The sequence below is a fragment of the Bubalus bubalis genome, chromosome 23 (assembly GCF_019923935.1).
Source record: "Bubalus bubalis isolate 160015118507 breed Murrah chromosome 23, NDDB_SH_1, whole genome shotgun sequence".
In the NCBI taxonomy this organism is placed as follows: Eukaryota; Metazoa; Chordata; class Mammalia; order Artiodactyla; family Bovidae; genus Bubalus; species Bubalus bubalis.
In genome coordinates, this window is record NC_059179.1 from 13,835,313 (window position 1) to 13,855,193 (window position 19,881).

General features: G+C 36.8%; 2 protein-coding genes across 5 annotated transcripts in view; one reads left to right on the forward strand and one right to left on the reverse strand.

Moving 5' to 3' along the window:
* The window catches only part of FGFBP3 (fibroblast growth factor binding protein 3), a 139,960-nt gene that overhangs the window by 64,231 nt on the left and 55,848 nt on the right, over positions 1 to 19,881 (reverse strand). The gene's annotated exons all lie outside the window — the stretch shown is intronic.
* Positions 1 to 19,881, forward strand: part of BTAF1 (B-TFIID TATA-box binding protein associated factor 1) — an 88,463-nt gene that overhangs the window by 46,501 nt on the left and 22,081 nt on the right. For all 4 annotated transcript variants that reach the window (XM_044935419.1, XM_044935420.1, XM_025274157.2 and 1 more), the window contains exons 15-23: positions 4,794 to 4,898; positions 6,602 to 6,751; positions 7,036 to 7,175; positions 7,745 to 7,919; positions 9,239 to 9,442; positions 14,901 to 15,327; positions 16,594 to 16,784; positions 18,646 to 18,799; positions 19,216 to 19,325. In XM_044935419.1, the coding sequence (XP_044791354.1) occupies positions 4,794 to 4,898; positions 6,602 to 6,751; positions 7,036 to 7,175; positions 7,745 to 7,919; positions 9,239 to 9,442; positions 14,901 to 15,327; positions 16,594 to 16,784; positions 18,646 to 18,799; positions 19,216 to 19,325 (1,656 nt within the window). The remainder of the gene's footprint in view (positions 1 to 4,793; positions 4,899 to 6,601; positions 6,752 to 7,035; positions 7,176 to 7,744; positions 7,920 to 9,238; positions 9,443 to 14,900; positions 15,328 to 16,593; positions 16,785 to 18,645; positions 18,800 to 19,215; positions 19,326 to 19,881) is intronic.

Sequence of the window (19,881 nt, forward strand, 5' to 3'; positions counted from 1 at the left end):
GCATTAGCATGATGCTTACAAATTTAGCATGAAGATATACATGAGATTGAGTTGGAATTTGGGGGCATATTTAGTCCAGGATGTAAGAAAATTTACTGTATGCATATTTAGAGAAGGGAATAAAGACCAAAAAAACAGAGCTGACTGAGACTTTGGCATTTGAGAACATAAGCATAATCAGGTATTGGTCAGATTTTATAAAGGTATGAAAAGAGAGCAAAGTTTAAATATTTATCTAACTTTCAATAAATATTGGTTGGACAAATAAAACAAGGCGTTACAAGTTGTCTAATTATAGAATTGGGTTTTGTTTTTTGGCAGTGGGCCAAAATAGGATTTCAGACCAAATTAGTAGAGGAGCTGAGAACTCAGTATGATTCATAACTTTGATGTAGCTTCTTTCCAGATTTTCTTCCTTGCAACCCCATATCATTTGATATGGAGATAGAAATGATGATACCTACTGACATGAATCAGGTGTTCATGGTAAATGATAATCAGATTGCTGCTCCCCCCTCCCCCTTCCCTGCCGACATCTACACACTTTATGGGTGTGCTTGTGGGAAGATAAAAGAGGGGGCATAGCAAAATGGTGCTGGCAAGATCTTATCCCACTTAAGATGCCAATTTTTCCAGTTAGGGATTTACTGCAATCCTACAATTGTGGGAAATTTTCCATATTACCAGCTATTCCTTGTGACTTTGATTATTCTCATAATCAAGGTAGATTTGTTCAACAGTTATTTTAGTGCCTACAATTTTCTAGATACTGATTGGTAAGAGAAAAGTTCTGTTTCCTTCTGTAGAGCTTAAAACAGGAAGGTAAGCAAGACAGAAGAAGACAACTAAACAGGCCCTTATAATTACATAGTGGCCATTTTATAAAGCCATCATTACATATTGAGGGAAGGGTCTGGTAGGGGAAGAAGGTGGTGCTGCTGGATCCCTACTAGTGAGATGAGTAAAGGTCAAGGAAGTGTCTTTCTGAAAGTACAGTTGAAACTGAGACCTGAAAGATGAATGGAATTTACCAGGTGAAGAGCAGGGTAACAGAGGAAGAACATATACAGGAGTGAGCATGATGGCACTAAAGAGGAAGGGAAAGGAAACTGGTCTGGCTGAAGGACTGAGCACAAGGGGATGTAGATGGCCAAAAGTTTCACCTTGATTTTGTAAATATAGTGACATGTCAAACGGTCTTATTTTTGCTTGTCATCAGTGTTCCTTATTCTGAGTTCCACAAAGGCAGAGTGAAGGCAGGAACACCAGTCTGAATAAAGGAGCTGTACAGAGACTGCCCCATTCTCTTTACACTAAATAAGTATCAGGCATTCCCCTGAGTATTCCCACAGATGCCCACCCCTCCATCTGACCCTCATTATAAAAATAACATAAAATGCTAATACTGTGTCAATTATTTAACATAAACCAAAATATTTTTTAAAGCCCTCTTAAAACGTGAATTCACTTATAACTTGAGTTGTTGTAGTATAGCTTATAGTTAATTTAAACCTGGTAAAGTAAACAGTCTGTGGTAGGAATTTTTCTGTAATATGGATTATACTCTGCTAGACTACTACTGAGGAGAAGGCAATGGCACCCCACCCCAGTATTCTTGCCTGGAAAATCCCATGGACAGAGGAGCCTGGTAGGCTGCAGGCCATGGGGTTGCTAAAAATCCGGCATGATTGAGCGACTTCACTTTCAGTTTCATACATTGGAGAAAGAAGTGGCAACCCACTTCAGTATTCTTGCCTGGAGAATCCCAGGGACAGAGGAGCCTACTGGGCTGCCGTCTGTGGGGTCGCACAGAGTCGGACACGACTGAAGCGACTTAGCAGCAGCAGCTGCAGCAGACTACTACTGAAGTCATCAAAACTTTCCAGACTTTGCCTAAGATTAGAAGGGAAATTTGTGACTAGGAGACTCCTAGTTAGTAGCATACTAGAAGTCCACTGACTATTTTTTAAAATTCTGGGATGGGAAATCCCAACGTGGTTAATTTGTAAGCAGTTTAAAGTATTGTACCCCTCACTGTACCCCACTCCTAACCAGTTCAGTTTAATAAACCTGTAAATAAAAAGCAACATTAGGTTACCTGCCTAAGTCAGTGTCTCCTGGAAGACAGGCACAAAATTTATGAAAACAGGTAAACCAACTTTCAGATTTGCAAGAGGCAGGGTGTTTCTGGATTGGCCAAATTGTACTTAATGATTTTTGGAGAAAATACTAACAGTGAGCTGAAGCATGTAACTTTTTGTAACAATAACTAAAAGGAGATGCTTGCACAATTGTTCAGATAGAATAGCCTTAGCTGTTTTCTCAGCTTTATTTTGTAACTTGTATTTTCTGCTAGGCAGACTTTATGTTGTATTGCTGGAGAAATCTGCATTTTTAAAAATCCTCATTCCTGTGATGATAGTGACCTGCATATTCTGGGTTGGATTTTTTGTTTGGTTGGGCTTTTGGTTTCTCTTTATTTTTTAAATTTTATTTTCCTCTTTATTTATTGACTTGACTTTATAAAGCAAAATTAAACAGAAAATACAGAGTGCCCATCCGTATACCTCCTACCTCCCCCACATAGCTGTTCCCACCATCAACATCGCACACCAGAATGTTACAGTTAGTGAACGAACGTTGACATGTCATTATCAACCAATCCGTAGTTATATTAGGCTTCACTTTTTTTCTGGGCTGTGCCACATAGCTTACAGGATCTTAGTTTCCTGACCAGGAATTGAATCCCGGCCCTAGGCAGTGAAAGCACTGTCCTAACCACTGGACCTCCAGGGAGTTCCCTTGGCTTCACTCTTGATGTTACATGTTCATTTTACTGATTTTCACAGATGTGTGATGATCTTTCCATTATTAGATCTTACAGAATAGTTTCTCTACCGTAAAAACACCCTGTGTTCTTTCATTCATTTATTCCTTTGGTTGTTTTTTTAAATAATTATAAAGTAGAATTTACTAGAGTAACAAAGTTTATAGCCTGAGAAGACTACTACAATTTATATTACATTCACTATTTATTAATATTGGGGGGGGGAATCTTCATCTATAGGTATGGCTTTGGGATCTACAAGCAACTGTTTTGATTTCCAGTGATGAGGTTAGGGGTGGATTAAGAGAACTGGTAAATATGGTAGGGGGAAATGAGAAGAAATTATTGGAGAGTAACATTAAATTATTTGCTTAGTGCTATTACAGCTTTCCTAATTGTGCCTGTTCTCTGCTGAGGAAAGGAGAACTTTTCTTCTTTCCAATGTCCCTTTCCCTTTCAATGAAAAGTAGTTCTTTAAGGCATCCCCTGTCCCTGAGTAGGCTCCCCCCAGCTGATGATTTTGCAGTCTGTTTTAAATTTCTTTCAAGCCATTTTGAGAAACGTGAAAAAAAGAAGACCAGGGTTATTGGTTTCCTACTGGCAAGAGAACTATAGGTAGCTTTCTGAGTTATACATTATCCCTAGACCTTCTCACTTTCTGGAAATTCAGTTAAACATTTTCCAAATTTCTCTTCAGTGTCTTCCAGACAGTTCAGTTCAGTTGCTCACTCGTGTCCAACTGTTTGCGACCCTGTGAACTGCAGCATGCCAGGCCTCCCTGTCCATCACCAACTCCCAGAGTTTACTCAAACTCATGTCCATTGAGTCGGTGATGCCATCCAACCATCTCATCCTCTGTCATCCCCTTCTCCTCCTGCCGTCAATCTTTTCCAGCATCAGGGTCTTTTCAGATGAGTCAGCTCTTTGTATCAGGTGGCCAAAGTATTGGAGTTTCAGCTTCAATATCAGTCCTTCCAGACCCAGGACTGATCTCCTTTAGGATGGACTGGTTGGATCTCCTTGCAGTCCAAGGGACTCTCAAGAGTCCTCTCCAACACCACAGTTCAAAAGCATCAATTCTTCTGTGCTCAGCTTTCTTCCAGACAACATAGTTTTTATTTTTTTTAAATTGTGGAAGGATGTGATGTTAAGTACTGTGAACTAGTTAATAAAATTTTTAGTTCTTACTCAGCGAGCTTGTAATTTGTACAGTAGACAACATGAGATTCCTTTTCTACAATTCTGAGCACACAGTGGATTTAGTTAAGCACCATTTGATTGCTTGATTTGGATGGGCTTTTGATTTGTTGAGAAATTCCTTAGATTGAGGTTTTAAACCTGAGCTTAAGGAAATCCCTGAAGCGGAAAGCAAAATATTATACATAAGTATGTATATAAATGTATTTTTCTAAGAGAAGATTGTGCATAGTCTTTCCCTGATTTTCAGAGGGTCCTTAACCCAAATAAATTAGGAACTTTGGCTTTAATTTTGTAGTGAACTCAAAGTTGAATTTTCTAGATTGGATATCATCTCACCGTTCTTTCCTTGCATTAATGATGAGCACATACAACTTAAGCTGATTATCTAGCACAACTGTAGTGTGATCATTTATCAAATTTCCCTGACAGAGCAGTGATACACAATGAAACCAAAGAGATGTCGCTGGTTAGAGCTTGCTCCCATATACAGGATGATTTCAGTTTATTAGAAGCAAAATTCAGTGTTGTTAATCATAATCAGACTTTCTCCAGGTTCCTAGAGACTGTATGCCATTTAATTTCTCCAAATCATTGGAATAACACAGTGTTTTTGCTCAGAATCTTGTCAAAATGTATCACCAGTTGAACGTTTTTTATGAAGTCATAACAGTCTTTTCATGGTAGTACTTCTGTTACTTGACTTAAAACTTTTAAAATAAGCTAGCGCTGCAGAATTATGTTATAATTTTGATTTTGCTTTTTTTAGAACTCTTCATCTTGGCTTACACCCATCCTTCCTGATATGCTTCGACACATATTTCAGTTTTGTGTTTTAGAAAGCAGCCAGGAAATTCTGGACCTCATTCACAAGGTATGTGGTGAATATATCTGTACTCCTTTTCCCAGTACCTTGGTAGATGTAAAAAATTTTTTTCATAATTCTGTACAGTTGTTGATCAGGGATTTAAGAAATTAGAAATCATCCGAGACATTTTAATAGTCTGGAGATCAAGGAAATAGACTTTTTATGGATTATAATGGTTAAGTCCTGGTTAGTTGTGTGACCCATTAGGCAGGTGTGTTAAGCACTTTCTTCATAGCCTCAATACAGAAAATAAAAAATGAAGAAAAGACAACTTTTTTCCATCACTTATTTTGCTTTCTATCAGGATGTTTATCTGTCCTAAAGAGTATCTTTTGAGATTTATTGGTAATATATAGAGTCTGTTACAGTCATAATTTAGACTTGTACTTTTTCCTTTTATTTAGGAATATTGGTCATATGTGTTGGAACCTATAAAGAATAGCCACTTGATATGTTTAATAATATTTATGGGAGGAAATAGCACTGTTGTACCTTTAATATCTGTTAACGTAGTCTTGAATCATTGGCCTCTGAAGTGGCTCCTTGTTAACAGCTGTGGGTTAACATTGGTGGTGTTTCTACATGCTGGCCCTAGCCCATTTAATGTTAGGCATCAAGAAAAGTGCTGGTGGCACGCTGGTAAAGAATCCACCTCTGATCAGGAAGCATCCCACATGCCTCTGAGCTGCTAAGCCTATGTGCCACAACTGAGCCTGTACCCTAGAGCCTGGGAGCCGCAGCTGCTGAGCCTGAGTGCTCTAGAGCCCTGCGCTGCAACAAGAGAAGCCACTGCAGTGAGAAGCCCCTGCAGCACCAAGGACCCAGCACGACCATAAATAAATAAATAAAATTATTTTTTTTAAGTGCTTTATTGAGTAGGATCATGAATCAGGATTTACATTGTTTTTAATTTATACTAGGATATTACTCTAGTATATTACTCTGATATGGCTTCTCTCATAGCTCAGTTGGTAAAGAATCCACCTGCAATGCAGGAGACCCCGGTTTGATTCCTGGGTCGGGAAAATCTCCTGAAGAACGGATAGGCTACCCACTCCGGTATTCTTGGGCTTCCTTTGTGGCTCAGCTGGTAAAGAATTCGCCTGCAATGTGGGAGACCTGAGTTCTATCCCTGGGTTGGGAAGATCCCCTGGAGAAGGGAAAGGCTACCCACTCCAGTATTTTGGCCTGGAGAATTCCATGGACTGTAAAGTCCATGGGGTCACAAAGAGTTGGACACAATTGAGTAACTTTCATTACTCTGATATATTGGATATTACTAGGATATTACTCTAGCATATACTAAGGGTATTACTTTTCTAAATTTAGCAGGAGCTGTTTTATATTGAAGCATGTATTGAATATAGGAATGCATGTAGAGCTTTATGATACAAATTAAAGGATTCCAGATATTTACTGAAATTTTGATAACTTTTTTATGGGTATTTTAAAAAATGATTTTCATAAAATACTGAGGAAAACACTTTGTATTCTTTTTTAAAAAACTTTCTTTTGTATTACTTTTTTTTAGTATACAAACTTCTCTACCCTAAAACAGTATTTCAAAGTAAGCCTATATGTTGAATTTTTAAATTAATTTTTGTGCTATTTCCTACTTTTTTTTTTCAATTCAATATCACTAAAAGTATTAGGTTTTATTAGACCTTGCTAGAAAAATTTCATTTTCTTGTTCCCTTCTCATTCTGCAGGTTTGGATGGAATTGTTGAGCAAGGCTTCAGTTCAGTATGTGGTAGCAGCTGCTTGTCCATGGATGGCTGCATGGCTTTGCTTAATGATGCAGCCTTCTCATTTACCTATTGATTTAAATATGTTGCTGGAAGTAAAAGCTAGAGCCAAAGTAAGTGTAGAGGAACATAATGTATTTGTATGTTCAGCTTATAATTATTAATACAGTAACTGTTAAGAAATCTGTATTGCTTTATTATAAGTGTGATATTATTATTGTAACAGAAAGAAAAATTATTGGCACCTTGACAAAATGCATAGTAATTTTTATCCATTAAAGTTTTGTGAAAGAACTGTATTCTAGTGGAATTGTAACAAATGAGATTATTTTTTATGTTGTCTGTTAAATTTTAATGGTAAATCTTTAATTATTATTTTCCTCCCTTATTCACTTAGGAAAAAACAGGTGGTAAGGTGCGCCAGGGCCAAAGCCAGAGTAAAGCGCTTCAGGAGTACATTGCAGGTGCCGACACCGTCATGGAAGACCCCGCCACCAGGGACTTTGTTGTTATGCGGGCCAGAATGATGGCCGCCAAGTGAGTATACATAAATTCAAAAGTCATTTAACCAAAAGATTCCTCCCATGTGTCTGTCAATCCTTCCTCCATCATACTAGAGTAAGAAAAAAATTAAAAAGTAAGAAAACATTTTTCATTCTTTTGAAGTTTTAAAACCAAGATTTGTAATTTTTTGGTGCACATATACTTTAAGCTTAGGTGAAGTCATCTTAAATGGCAGATACTAAAATTTGTTTGGGAAGGCAGCCGAACAGTTGCACAGTCCACAACAAAATTTGAACAGCTAGGCCACATAACTGTGTTTTCAGGTCTGAAAATCTCCTTTGTTCGTTTTGTTGTTTTAGTTGCTAAGTCATGTTTGACTCTTTGTGACTCCATGAGCTGTTGCCCTCCAGGCTCCTCTGTCCATGGGATTTCCCAGGCAAAAATACTGGAGTGGTTTGCCACTTCCTTCTCCAAGAATTTGTATTTTTTTTTAATGAAGATAAGATAGGAGTTAAGTCTTCCCTGGGAAAAGTTATAGCTTCAGTAGGGGAAACTTTTTTATAAAGTAATTTTTATAGTAACGTCTTTTTTTTCCCTCCTAGGCTGTTAGGAGCCCTTTGTTGCTGTATTTGTGATCCAAGTGTAAATGTGGTAACCCAAGAAATTAAACCAGCAGAATCCCTTGGCCAGTTACTACTCTTCCATTTGAACTCCAAATCTGCCTTACAGAGAATTAGTGTAGCTTTGGTAATCTGTGAATGGGCTGCTTTACAGAAGGTAAGATTTTGCCCCCAAATAAATGAAGACAATCTAAACTAGGTTCCATTAGCTATTAGGATTATTTTCATTGTATTTTACAAACAGAAAAGTGAAAATTTTCTCTGTTAAAAAATTGAACATTTATAGAAAAGTATTGCAAGTTATACTGAAACATTGTTTCTCTCTCATTTGCCTTTAACCCTAGCCTTTTTTCTTAGAACCCCCAGTTTTGTACCTGAGAACTACAAAACATAAGAGGCTTTGAGAGCTAGAAGTCCATTTGTATGAGTAGTAGCAAGGGCAGATTTTTGGTCACAGGAAGAATAAAATCAGCACATTTAAACCCAAATCTTTGTATTTCCAAATAAACCATTCCCTTGCAGCCCCTTTAATTTTTAACTTCTAGTAAGATGTATTGATTTTGTGTAAGACTTGCTTCTGTAAATCAAAGAAACTTCCTGCTGGCTTTGTTTATTCCATTGACTGGAATTCTGGAAATTTAACTGTCTGCACTTGCTGTGAGAGTTGCTTGTTACTGCCTCTTAACAGTTTGTCAAAGCTGTGTCTAAAAGTAATTGAGCCATGCTCTATTGCAACTGAAACCCCAGCTTTGCCTCTGGAAAGAAGCAAGGCTCATCTGTTTTTAGGCAGGACGTGGTGTGCTGGAGAGGCAGTGATGCTGTGTTTTTGTGCCTCTCAGACTCAGCAGCAAGTGTTGACAGTTCGGTTTCTGGACCCTCACAGAGCTTCTCTGGACTTACTCTGTGAAGCCCAGGCTGATCACCCAGATCCCACAGAATCCCTCATGGCTCACCACTGAGGTCATTCCCCCTCTGGTTGGGGCAGGCAACAACCAGAGAGAGTGGGAAGGGTTAGTTAAATTTGGGGGCAGGTGAGTAGCTTTTAAATTATATATCCATTTCTACAGTATGGCATGTGAAACTATGGGTTCAATTGTTAAGAAATCTAATGAGTTTTTAAATAACATTTTTTAGTGCATGCTAAGTGTTCTTTTCTGACTGATTTCTTTTTACAGTTGTATATTTTTAAATCTGTCTTGGAATAAATTCAGAATACAGTAAGAGTAATTAGGTGGAAAATTTAATGAAATTGTAATAGTTCCATGTGCATGTTCTGTAGTCATTCATATTAAAATTTTAGAGTAGTTTGGGTGTGTTACCTTTTCTCTGTGAAACTAACTATGTTCTGGGAGATAACAGAATATAGATTCAAAAACAATAGAAATTTAGACTTGGTAGTTTGCAAGTGAAGATTATGCATTTCTAGAATTACATTTACGTATTTGCCCTGAATATTTGTTGTCTGTTACATTTTAGGAGTGTAGAGCTGTTACCCTAGCTGTGCAGCCACGTTTGCTTGATACCCTTTCAGAACATTTGTATTATGATGAAATTGCCATTCCATTTACACGAATGCAAAATGAGTGTAAACAGCTTATTTCATCATTAGCTGATGCACATATTGAAGTTGGTAATAGAGTAAACAACAACGTTTTTACAATTGATCAAGCTAATGACCTGGTGAGTAGAGAAGTGACTTTCTTAATTTTAGAGCATGAAATAAGATAAGAAATTTGCCAATGTCATGTTTACCACAAAAACACTTAATTTGTTGAATCTATTTGTGGCTTGGTAGCCTATCATATTGGAGAAGGAAATGGCAACCCACTTCAGTGTTCTTGCCTGGAGAATCCCAGGGACGGGGGAGCCTGGTGGGCTGCCGTCTATGGGGACACGACTGAAGCGACTTAGCAGCAGCAGCAGCAGCCTATCATATATTCAGAATAAAGTAAGAGTAATTAGGTGGAAATTTTAATGGAATTAAATTCCCTTTGGAAAGGTTATTTCATTGTATTGACTTTTCTTCAAACAAGAGAATGGGGAAGGGATTTTTAAAAAAAAAAGCTTTGACAAACCAATACACCTTTATTAGCAAAAGCTGTTGCCTTTTGTCATTTCTCAGTTTTGCCTAAGACTGGCAGAGTATGGGGGGAAAAATGTTTCTGAGTATTTCTCCTCCCCCTTCCTAACTTACAGTGAAAACATTCAAACATAAGAGAATTATACAAATAATACTCATATACCTACCAACTAGATTCCAGTTAACACTTTACTAAATTTGCTTTATCATATATGTATTAATTGCAATATGCAACCATTAATCCATATTTTTGATGTATTTCTAAATAAGTCGCAGACAGCTATCAGTACACCTCAACTAAAATTCAGGGTTTTCCCTTTTTTTGCTCTTTCTTGTGTCATTAACTAAAATTTAGTTTTTATGGTTATTTGCTCTTTCTTTGAGGTAAAACTTATGTTCTATGAATTGTACAAATCTTCAATGGAATATATGATGAATTTTAACAGAAATGTATACCTTTGAAACCCAAACCTCTGTCAAGATACAGCCAGTACCATACCCACTTCCCAGTCAATCTCCTGCCCTCAGAGAACGCTAGTTCTGGTTTCTCATGCATCATAGATTACTTTTGCCTGTTCTTGAATATCATATAAATGGAACCATACACTCTGTGCTGTTCAATGTAAGGATCTTTTTCAGCATGATGTTTTTTAAAATCATCTGTGATGTTACATGTATCAGTAGTTCATTCTTTTGTATTGCTGAGTTTTCTTTCATTGTATAAACATGCCACATTAAGTGTAAGCCCTTCTCCTGATGAACACTTGGGCTGCTCCAAGTTTTTAGCTGTTATGAACAGAGCTGCTATAAACATTTTTGTATAAGTTTTTTTAAGACATGTTTTCATTTCTCTTGGGTAAATACATAGTAGCATTGCTGGGTCATAGGCTGAGATGTTTATTTAGTTTTATAAAAAATTGCAGTTTCCCAAAAGTGGCTATATCATTTTACCTTCTAATCAGCAATATATGAGAGTTTTGGTTGCTCCACATCATCACCAACAGTTGGTGATGGTCACTCTTTGTAATTTTTGCCTTTCTGGTGGTTGTGTGACAGTGGCATTGTGGTTTTAACTTGGCATTTCCTTGATGACTAATAAGTGTAAAACTTTTTTGTGTCTTATTCACCATTTGTTGATCTTCCTTTCCAAAATGTGTTTTCAGCTCTTGTCTATTTTTAATTAGGTTCTCTTTTTATTATTGAGTTGTAGGAGTTTTTTTTATATATTTTGGATACCAATCCTTATCATATAGATGCTTTCAGAACATTTTCTCCCAATATGAGGCTTGCTTTGTCTTTGAATGAGCAGGTATTTTTAAGTTTGATGAAGTCTCGTTTATCAGTTGTTTTCTTTTATGGTTATTGTGTTCTGTGATCTAAGGTACCTTTTCTTGTTTCCAAGTGACGAAGGTATTCACACACATTTTCTTCTAAAGCATTGTAGTTTTTATGTTTAATCATCCATATTTACGTTTATGTATAGTGCTAAATAGAGACTGCATTGTTTCATATAGATACCTAATTTTTTCACTGTCATTTATTGAAAAGATTTTCCTTTTTCCATCGTATTGTTTTGCTTCCTTTGTCAAAACTTATTGGAAATGGATGTGCGGCTCTGTGCCTGGCTCGATTTGTTCATTGTTTGTCTCTGTGTGCCAGGAGCGGTGTTTGCATTGCTGTGTCTTTGTATTTAGTGAGTCTTTGAGGTTAGGTAGTGTGAAACAGTTCTTCCTGAGTTATAGAATCAGAAGTTCGGCTACTTTACTTGAGTTAATCCTGTGAAGGAGCATATTTCATTTCTTATCCCCCTTTCTTATTTAAAAAAAAAACACACACACAATATAGTTGAAATTGTTTTTGGTTTCTTTCACCTGTGAGAAAAAGCTAAAATTGCTCTAGTCTTCTTTATTGTTTTTATATAATTTCTCCTTTTTGCCTCCCCTTCCCCATGTTTTGCTTTCTTAGAATAAAATCTCAAATTTTCTTTAAGGTCTGGGGTCCCTTTTTAGTGTTTCTGACAAGATTTTTTTACAGCTATTACATGGCCTTTTAAAGCTTTTCTTATTCAGATCTCTTAGTCCCTAGTGGAACTACTGTTCTGTTTCATCAACTTCCTTAGTCCAGTGGTTTTAACCTAGGATATCAGAGTCTCCAGAAGAGCATATTTGAGGGAAGAACAGTTTTAAAAGATTAATCTTGGCCCTGGCTAAGAGTTGTTCTTTGTATCTTTCTTTGCATTCCTATTTTTCTCTTACCTGCCAGATACAGGCTTTGTCTCTCACCATTTGCATAATTTAGTTCTTATCCATGGGCTGTACTGTCTTCTCTTGATCTTTTATGTTCTTCAGTTAGGCATTTTTGTTTGGATATCTCACTGTCATTTCAAACTTAACACCACCAAAACTGGAATTTATTTTCTAACAGAAAATAGCCCTTTTTATCCACAGTCTCAAATCTTGTTATTTCCTTTCAGAAAGTTTCATGTGTTTGTTCTTTCTCTGTTTCCATCACTGCAACCCAGTCAAAGGCCTTAGTATTTTATGACTAGGTCCTGACTCATCTCTCAGGCTCCAGGCAGTCTCGGGTTCATTTCACCCTGCCTGCTGTGCCAGACGAGTGAAGTTCTTAGCGCCATTCTGAACACATCCCTCCCCTACTTAAAAACATTATTTTCTTTCTCCTTGATTTTGGTTTTTTCCTTTCTTTCAACACCACCTCTAAACTCCCCATCTCTTTTCTCATTATTTCTCAAACTTCCTCCACTTAAGCCTAGTTAGTTTTTCTCTTGCAAAAGTACACCACCCTTGTTCACTTTCTGTGCTTCACTTATTCTCTCTTCCATGTCTGAAATCCTCTTCCCTTTGCCAGAAATTCCCTACCCTCAACCCTCTATGCTCATCCCAAGTTCATTTCTTGACGTTCTTTCATCTAAGCCCTGTGCTTAAGCCGTGATGACTGCTGTCAGTTCCTTGAACAGTGGCCTCGACTTCCACGCACTACCTCAGCTTTTTTTTCCAAGATGTCCTCATAACTCCAGACTTAACTATTGTTTAAAAACCTAGCATAAGTGTAACTGCCTCTAACAAGCTTTCATTGCTTTTGTCATCTGAGAAGAGGTAAGCTGCCCTTGGGCTCCCACAGCAACTTGCACTTACCTTAGTTTCATGCTGTATTGTCTTTGTTTACCTGTGTGTCTCCCACATTAGTCTCCACATTTTTTGAGTGTATAAAGACATTGGTTTTACTCATGTTTTAGTATTACTCATTAAATATTCGTTGACTGAATGAATGAATGGAAATTGGAAAGCTTTACCTAAGCTGCCTATAATCATTGAAAATTGACAGAAGCATAGTGTATTTAGGACAGTGTTTTTAAACTTTTAGTAGTGAAACCCTGTTTCAAATAATCTTATGCAGAGCTTGAACACATAAAACAGACAAAGCAAAGTGGAGAATATAAGCTAGAAGTGGTATATGATCATGTTTCTTTGTAGAGAGCAGACACAATCAAGCAGATAAAGCTCAATTTAAAGTCTTTCATATTTTATAGTGATAAAAGATCTTAAAGTCTTTCATAGTTTTAGTGATAGAAGAACATCTTATCTGTGTGTCTGTTGTGCTTCTCATAATAAAAGTCTGGCATTATCAGTCTTGCCCATAAGAAAGTTGATCATTTCTAAGTCTGAAAAATTGGGTTATCCATTTTTAAAAAGATAGGTTCTTTAATGTTACAGACTTTTCTGACCAACATTGATCAGATTGGATCTATTTATAGAGCCTTTTTATGATTCCAGTTATTTATCAAACAAGAAGACTATTTTTGTTATGTAAGCCATCATACTTGGAGAAGGCAATGGCACCCCACTCCAGTACTCTTGCCTGGAAAATCCCATGGATGGAGGAGCCTGGTGGGCTGCAGTCCATGGGGTCGCTAAGAGTCGGACACGACTGAGTGACTTCACTTTCACTTTTCACTTTCATGCATTGGAGAAGGAAATGGCAACCCACTCCAGTGTTCTTGCCTGGAGAATCCCAGGGACGGCAGAGCCTGGTGGGCTGCCGTCTATGGGGTCGCACAGAGTCAGACACGACTGAAGCGACTTAGCAGCAGCAGCAGCAAGCCATCATACTATCTTTAAATGGTAATTTAAAAAACAAGTGCACACAAAATTTTGTACATAAATGTTCTTAGCAACATTATTTGTAATATTAACTAAGGTGGAACCAACCCAACCATTCATCAGCTAATGAATGGAAGAATGCAATATGGTATATCCATGTAGTATAATATTATTTAGCCAAAAAAAGGAATGAAGTAATTATACATGCTAAAACATCAGTGAACCTTTAAAGATGCTAAATGAAAGAATCTGGTCATAAAAGATTATACATTAGTTTATATGAAAATGTCCAGAATAGGCAAATCTGTGAAGATAGAATGTAGATAAGTGGTTACATAGGATGGAGGAATGAGGTGTTACTACTAATAGGTATTGAGTTTCATTTTGGAGATGAATGTTCTAAAATTGTGGTGATGATTGTACAATTCTGAATATAGTAAAACCCATTGAACTGTACACTTTGAGTGTACTGTATGTGAGTTACATCTCATTAGGTTGTTTTAAAAAGATACAATGAACAGTCTTTTAATGGAGCTTGTAAAGTAGTCTGATGCCACAGTCGTAGCTTCAAGCAGTTCTTGGTAATTAAAGAATTAACTGTTATACCATTCTCAAAGAATTGATTTATATTTGCTCACAGTGTTATTTCACCAAAGTACTATGTGGGTATTATGTGTTGATTTTTCACTCAAACTTACTAAATATAAGAAGTCTCTGAAGAGATTGTGTCTTTCTTAAAAAAGTATAATACAATGTTAAGTCAGATTAAAATAAAGTTTACTTGGAAGGTTTCAGACATTTAGTTTACTGAATACTAAAATGTACTAGATATTGTAGAATTTACAGTTGAAACAGAAAGCTGCTGTCTTCCCTTTAAGAATTTACAGGCTACTTGGGGTTGATGTCATTAATGATTCTTGATTTCTCTCTTTAATAGGTCACTACTGTTTTTAATGAAGTCACATCATCCTTCAATTTAAATCCTCAAGTATTACAGCAGTTAGATAGTAAACGACAGCAGGTCCAAATGACAGTTACAGAGACCAACCAGGAGTGGCAAGTGTTGCAGTTGAGAGTGCATACTTTTGCTGCATGTGCAGTTGTGAGCTTGCAGCAACTGCCGGAGAAATTAAATCCTATTATAAAACCATTAATGGAGACAATTAAAAAAGAAGAGAATACGCTAGTGCAGAACTACGCAGCTCAATGGATGGCCAAACTACTTCAGCAGTGCACAACAAGGACTCCCTGTCCCAATTCAAAAATTATTAAAAATCTCTGTAGCTCACTTTGTGTGGACCCATATCTAACTCCTTCTGTCACATGTCCAGTACCAACACAAAGTGGCCAGGAAAATTCTAAAGGTATATATCTAAACCTTTATTTGGGGTACAGAAAGAATTAACCATTTCAATTTGTTTACAGTTATCTACAGGTATAATTTAAGCAAAATCCAGTTTATGTTGGAGCTTTTTACCATTTTGAGAGAATTTGCACTTATTGCTAATAAAATCACAGCCCTCTTTAACTCATAAGTTTTTTATAAAAGACCTGATATCTTTGAGGACTTTAAGTTCTCACATTTAAGATGACTAAATCCTATAAGACAGGTATTAACCCTTAACTTCTCTTTCAAGATCATCATTATAGGGTTTATTGTTAACAGGGCTTGAAAACTTAACTGCATCCAATGGTGATTGAAAGTTCTTCCTTTATTATAAAATTGTTTTCTCTAATGTAGTACATGTCTTATGAGATAAGTAGACTCTGTTATCAAATAGTGTTTAAACAGCTTTTCTGTTTTCCTCCAGAAAATTTATATGTAAAGTAGTAACTGCTCTTTGTAGTCTAGTCTCAAGGACCAATGTTTTGTCACATGCCTTAGTCCTAATTTCCTCCCATCCCCCTCCCTGAGGGCTAGTTGAGTCAACAATATTTTGCATTGGTTGGTGTTTCTGAATTCATGGTTACTCGGAGAAGGCAATGGCACCCCACTCCAGTACTCTTGCCTAGAAAATCCTATGGACAGAGGAGCCTGGTAGGCTGCAGTCCATGGGGTGACTAAGAGTCAGAAATGACTTGAGTGACTTCATTTTCACTTTTCACTTTCACGCATTGGAGAAGGAAATGGCAACCCACTCCAGTATTCTTGCCTGGAGAATCCCAGGGACGGGGGAGCCTGGTGGGCTGCTGTCTATGGGGTCGCACAGAGTCGGACAAGACTGAAGTGACTTAGCAGCAGCATAGACTTTTTTTTTTTAAAAGAGAAGTTACTTGCAGTATTTTTTAATGTGTTTTTTTATGCCTGGAAACTAACTCATTTTTAAAGAATTAATGTACTTTTAACAGAATGAGGTACAGTCAGCCTTGCATTTGATATTTCTGGTTGTTAAGAGGATTATGCAACCTTGGTTGTATTAAATATGGTCCTATGCAGATATCAAAATGTTTAACTTAATGTTGCAAATTACTGATTTTTGTGATCATTTCATTGTCTAGAGAAAATATCATTGGCCTATAAAAATTGAGGCTTAAAAGACAATTTTAAAATGTGTTGTATCTTTTGGAGCAGGAAACATTTGGTCACATGTATTATGGTTTAAGGATTATTTGACTTTTTTCCTTAATAGGATCCAACTCTGAAAAAGATGGAATGCATCATACTGTCACCAAGCACCGGGGTATAATTACACTCTATCGGCATCAGAAAGCTGCTTTTGCTATCACAAGTAGGCGAGGTCCTACCCCCAAAGCTGTCAAAGCTCAAATAGCAGATCTTCCTGCAGGAGGTAGTGGAAACCTCCTTGTTGAACTTGATGAGGTAAATAGTTTTTCTTCTTTGAATACTTTCATTTTAAAACAAAATTTCTTACAGATTGAGAGCTAAATTGTCATATCAGCTTCTAGAATATTTTTAAGTGAATGAACTGGGGCTAATAACTTTTTGGAGTACTCCAGCAACAGAGTTCAGAAAAACTACAAACTTCAAATTTCTCAAGCTTCTTATTTTTACCAATTTAGTTTTCTGATTATCTTCCTAGCAAGAAACCCTCTCCATAGTGGGTGTATAAGTCATTCATAAATATGAACTAATTCACTCCTGTAACAGTGACTATGGAGATGTTAAGTAATCGTGAAAGCTAACTTTTCTCAGTCTTAGCAGTGTTAGGGAATTCCTGTTGATATTCAGAGGATACGTTTATAATGTCAGATAACTTGTTACCTTTTAGTCAACTTGAAATTTATTAATTGTGTGATGTGAGGTAGGGATCTAAATTTATTTGCCCATAGGAACAACCAGTTATCCCACCATTGAATCTTTTCGTCCCTGGTTGATGATGAATGCTCCTCTGTTATATATCCTGCTTTCTTATATGTAAGGATCTCCTTGGGCTTTCTATTCTATTTCATTGATCTACTTGTTCTACAGTACAGTTTTTAAAGACAATTTAAAAAAAGCTTGGTGGGACTTCCCTGGTGGGACTTCTGGCGGTCCAGTGGTTAAGACTGCATGCTTCCAGTGCAGGTTTGATCCCTGGTCAGGGAACTGAGATCTCACACTGCTGTGTGGCTGAAAAAAAAAAAAAAATGTTTTTTAACTGGTTTTGAAAAAATCTTACAGTCACATTTTTAACAATGGAATTCTCTAGGTAGCTCTACTGGTTGCAAGACATAGGAACTTTCCTGAGTTGAGCAATACACTATCAGTGCTAAAAGACATGTGTTTAATATATTTCTGTAAAGTATAGGCCTATTTTAAGTTTGTTTTTTTAAACCAAAATCTTATTGTCTATATTCCTTTTAAAATAGTCTGTGAATGAAGACTTTTTCACTAACTATATTATTTTCATGTTAATTTTAATAAAAAATGTATACTTTGATGATTTGCATAGTTCCTTCACTTAAAAATATAATTGTATCTTTCTGGGGGGACTTTTTTTGTATTTAATTATTAATGAAATTACTGCTAAGTATGAGGTTATATTAATCTTATTAAATTAAACAGATGCTTATATTCTATCCCTTGAAAGTGAAAGTCACTCGGTTATGTTCGACTCTTTGCAACCTCCTCGTGGACTATACAATACATGGAATTCTCCAGGCCAGAATACTGAAGTGGGTAGCCTTTCCCTTCTTCAGGGGATCTTCCCAACCCAGGGATCGAATCCAGGTCTCCCGCATTGCAGGCAGATTCTATACCAGCTGAGTCACAGGGGAAGCCCAAGAATACTGGAGTGGGCAGCATATCCCTTCTCCACGGAATCTTCCTGACCCAGGAATCAAACCAGTGTCTCCTGCATTGCAGGCAGATTCTTCACCAACTGAGCTATCAGGGAAGCCATGCTATCCCTTAAGCAAATATAAATAAGGGCAGGTCATGGTAAGTTTCTTTCGGGTAGAAAGAAGAAAAAAACATGTCACTTAGGACTGTCTCTAGAAACAGCACGTATTCTTCTATTTCTTTTCTCCAGCCCCCGAAAAGTATTTTATTTTGGATGTAAAAATCTAGCTCAGGATTTTATGCCTATGTAAATTTATTGAGAGGTGTTTTATAGTTATAACATGTCCAGTAATTGGTAACACTGAATTCTTAACACTGATTTTTAAATTCTCTTAATAACATTTTGAAAGCATTATACTTTTTTCTGAAATCTTGTTTTCACCTAACATTTAATTTTTAGGCCCAGAAGCCTTACTTGGTACAACGGAGAGGAGCTGAGTTTGCCTTGACAACTATAGTGAAGCATTTTGGTGGTGAAATGGCAGTGAAGTTGCCACATCTCTGGGATGCAATGGTTGGCCCACTGAGGAATACAATCGACATACATAATTTTGGTGTGTACATATTTTTCCAAGTTGGGATTTAAACAGATTTCAGTGTATATCTATTACATATGTCTTTATAAAATAACAGTGCCTGTGCCTGTTTATCCCAGGCCAGCTGGTAAGTTTTTAAATAGAAGGTTGGTAAAAACATTATTTTCATGTCATTTTGTATACTTTTCTTGCTTTTTACTTTTCCTGTTATGTATTTAGAAAGAGATTTGAAATGGATCATTATATTAAGCTTCTTTAGTTCTTTAGGAGTAGCACCTCAGCAGTTAAATTAAGGGTGTTGTATTTCATTTTACATTATAAAGCAAAAGAGATTCTCCCACAGTAGCTGGGGGGTGCTAAGACTTTTTGTAAGCTCTGGATTTTGAAAAACTATGTGTAATGTAATATGCACTTAAATCAATGTATCTTAATAGATGGAAAGTCCCTCTTGGAAAAGGGAGATGGCCCTGCCCAAGAACTGGTGAATTCTCTGCAAGTTTTTGAAACAGCAGCAGTGTCGATGGATTCTGAGCTTCATCCCCTGGTAACTAACTAATGCAAGTGTAGTTTTTTTCCTAATAAAACGAGTAGTCTTATTAGAAAGACTTAAGGCTTGAATGAAAAGTGCAACTATGATGTCATCCCTTATGATTTCATTTTCTTTTAGATGCTATAACTAGATTCCTTCTTTTCCTGACAACTTAACTCTTCCAGGCTTTGAGGCAGAGCTGGGTGCATGAATGAAGAGAAAACCCACTCTGAGAGCTTAGAATACAGGGCAGTAGGAACAGGGCTCTGATGACCTGAAGCCAGCTGCAAACACAAAAGAAAGCTGCATCCCTGTTCATCTGTACCATCTTAATAATATAGTCCAGGAACAGAAGAATACAGGTGATAAAATCTTTTCCCTAGATAAATGTAATGGTAGGAGGAACTTACCTCTCTGAGATGAAACTAGTCAGTGGCAAAGATAGAACATGGGTTTATTTTTTAACTATTAAAATATCTCTCACCAAAAAATTAGAATAGAGGGAGGAGGAACATAGACCAGAGAATTAATTATCTGGTTTTTCCACTGAATAAAGTATTGACATTATTCT